The sequence below is a fragment of the Octopus bimaculoides genome, chromosome 3 (genome assembly GCF_001194135.2).
Source record: "Octopus bimaculoides isolate UCB-OBI-ISO-001 chromosome 3, ASM119413v2, whole genome shotgun sequence".
Lineage (NCBI taxonomy): Eukaryota > Metazoa > Mollusca > Cephalopoda > Octopoda > Octopodidae > Octopus > Octopus bimaculoides.
The window spans coordinates 55,136,443-55,139,137 of NC_068983.1; the positions used below are offsets into that span (position 1 = coordinate 55,136,443).

A 2,695-nucleotide genomic window follows, 5' to 3' on the forward strand; every position below is an offset into this window, starting at 1 on the left:
ATATATAAGTGTATATTTATATAGACGCACACTAAAGGACTTTTAAATAGCAGTGAAATTTGTGCCTTTCTTAAGGATATGTTACATAGTTATTGTTCATGTTTTGAGATAGGTTTCCAGTCCATGGTTGGATAGAATTATGTCAACTGAAAACATTTACGTCACCTTTCTATAATGGAACTTTGCCATGACCCACACAGTTCTTTATTTAATCCACCGCCGCCGCCACCAGTAGTTGAAACCAAAGAACATACCTCTGCTACTTTATATTCCAGTTCTTCAGCTTGGTCCTTGTATTTCTTACAGTCGACTGAAATCTTCTCCATGTTCTCTTTGTGGTTGTTCATCTGTAATGCCAAAGATAGAAGAGCCAATGTTAGGTGTGGTTATGTTTAAGATTAATCAGACAGCCAAATGTTAAATACAATAAACTAACTGCATATGTATTACATCATTTGAAACAATGATTTAACAGAGCTGTTGCAGTGGATTTATTTTTACAATGTTAACGGTGTTAGCGATGGTGGTTTAGTCATTTCAACATCTTGTGAATGTTACCATTTGCTGACTTATAGTATTGTATCATATCACGCTCAAACTGGTGAACTTTACACGTGAACTTCAAATAAGAAATTTTATTTATTGTTACTTCTTTAATGAAGTAGCGAGTAAAGTAAAAATGAAGTGTTGTCTCGAGTCCCAGAACACATACGGCCGCTTCACCAGTAATCCATTTTCTATGACACATTAGTAACCGTGATCAAAACATCCCCGCTTCTTGGAATGGGAGGCAAGTCCGTCTCAGGGGAACTCATTTATAGCTGAATGAACTGGAACAACGAGAAATAAAGTGTTTTGCTCAAGAATACAACACACTGTCAGGTACGGAAATCGAACCCCGATCTTGCGGCCGTAAGTACAAAATCCCTAACCACTAGGCCACGTGCCTTCAGCAAGTAGCAAATGTTGCTATGTTATTGTTCTATTGGTACTCTCAAGGAAATTAATTCACGATCCAAATTCGTTTTCGTTTTTGAAAGCCAATTCACTTCATTAAAACTAGGAAAGCCTTTCGGAAAAAGGCATACACCCCAAACAATTTAATCCCGTTTACCGATGGATTTAAAGCTTTGTACCTTAGTAAGAAGTCAGTTTTAAAGATGGCAGAGATGCATAAAATAGTGGCGTTCCACGTTCGATGTTTTTATAGAATCTATAATGTATCAACCTCTGCTTCAAACTCAAATCATATTAGAATTTATCAAAACTCTCACCACTTTGAGGTGAAGAAGTACCAGTAATGCACTGTGTCGATTGGGTACACTATGCCCGTCTTTCTACAATACCAGTTTTGGCCATGTAGTGTAAATATCCAGATATATAGGTTTCAAATTTTGGCCAGCAATTTTAGAGGAGAGGTAAGTCGATTATATCGACACTAGTGCGCAACTAGTGTTTATTTTAATCGACCCCGAAAGGATGAAAGGCAAAATCGACCTTGGTAGCATTTGAACTAAGAACGCAAAGATGGACGAAATGCCGCTCAGAATTTTGCCCTTATTGTCCAGAAATACGAGGAAATACATTAATAACCAACACAATGAGAAGTTGGTCTCTAAAATTTATCTACTCTACCAGCTGTAGATCAGGGAACCATTCCTACTGCGAAGCTTTTTTCTCCTAACATTCGGCTGGAGTTTATATCCTAACAACTACAAAGACAGTGATCTTTAGTTTGACTTTGTAGAGTACTGGAGATTAGATGACACACGCATGCACATACACACAAACACAAACACACACACAATGAAAAAACACACACATATATACACACACTCACAAATACACGCACAAAAGCACACACAAACACATATACGACCAAAGGCTCTTTCGGCAGCGAAATGTTTCCCTACGTCCGACTGTATTCGACAGTGTTACACATGAGTTTACACTATTATATATTGAAAATCATGGTGTATCTAAGAAAATACATGTGTGCTGCACTTCGTCCTTTGACCTCAATTGTACTCTAAAGGATTGTCACACAAGAACTAGCATGAGCCTACACAAGAATAACAATCTAGTTGAACGAAACTTTATAATAAAGAGAAAATATTTCCTGGTCAATGCCAGGTTAACCATGAGAGGATTCAAAATAAGTTTACCTTGTATTCATATTCTTCTGATTGTAGTTTGAATTTGGCGCAGTCATTTTCGAGAGATTTTATTAATGATTTATAAGTGGAAATCTGAAACGAATTATCAGTATTATTTTTAAAAAATATGAAAGTTATAATAATAATAATAATAATAATAATAATGATGATGATGATAATGATGATGATGATGATGATGATGATGATTTCTGCCGAAGGCACGAGGCCTTGAAATTTTTGGGGAGGGGGCTAATCGATTACATCGAGCCCAGTGTTTCACTGATACTTAATTTATCGATCCCAAAAGGATGAAAGGCAAAGTTGACCTCGGTGGAATTTGAATAATAATAATAATAATGATAATAATAATAGTAATAATAATAATAATAATAATAATAATAATAATAATAATAATAATAATAATACCAGGCAGTGGCTCTCATGGCTTCGCATCTTAAGTGATTGGAAGTGTTATCATGTACATTGTTTTGTCTTGGTATAAAAGATGGGCTACAGCAAATATTCTGCTTAATACCACA

The 2,695-nt window shown here is 35.7% G+C and overlaps 1 protein-coding gene across 1 annotated transcript in view; it reads right to left on the minus strand.

Moving 5' to 3' along the window:
• Positions 1 to 2,695, minus strand: part of LOC106879862 (uncharacterized) — a 315,144-nt gene that overhangs the window by 26,336 nt on the left and 286,113 nt on the right. Inside the window, exons 8-9 of the mRNA XM_052966747.1 lie at positions 2,166 to 2,249; positions 255 to 347 (exon numbers count right to left, since the gene is read on the minus strand). Coding sequence (XP_052822707.1) covers positions 255 to 347; positions 2,166 to 2,249 — 177 coding nt within the window. The remainder of the gene's footprint in view (positions 1 to 254; positions 348 to 2,165; positions 2,250 to 2,695) is intronic.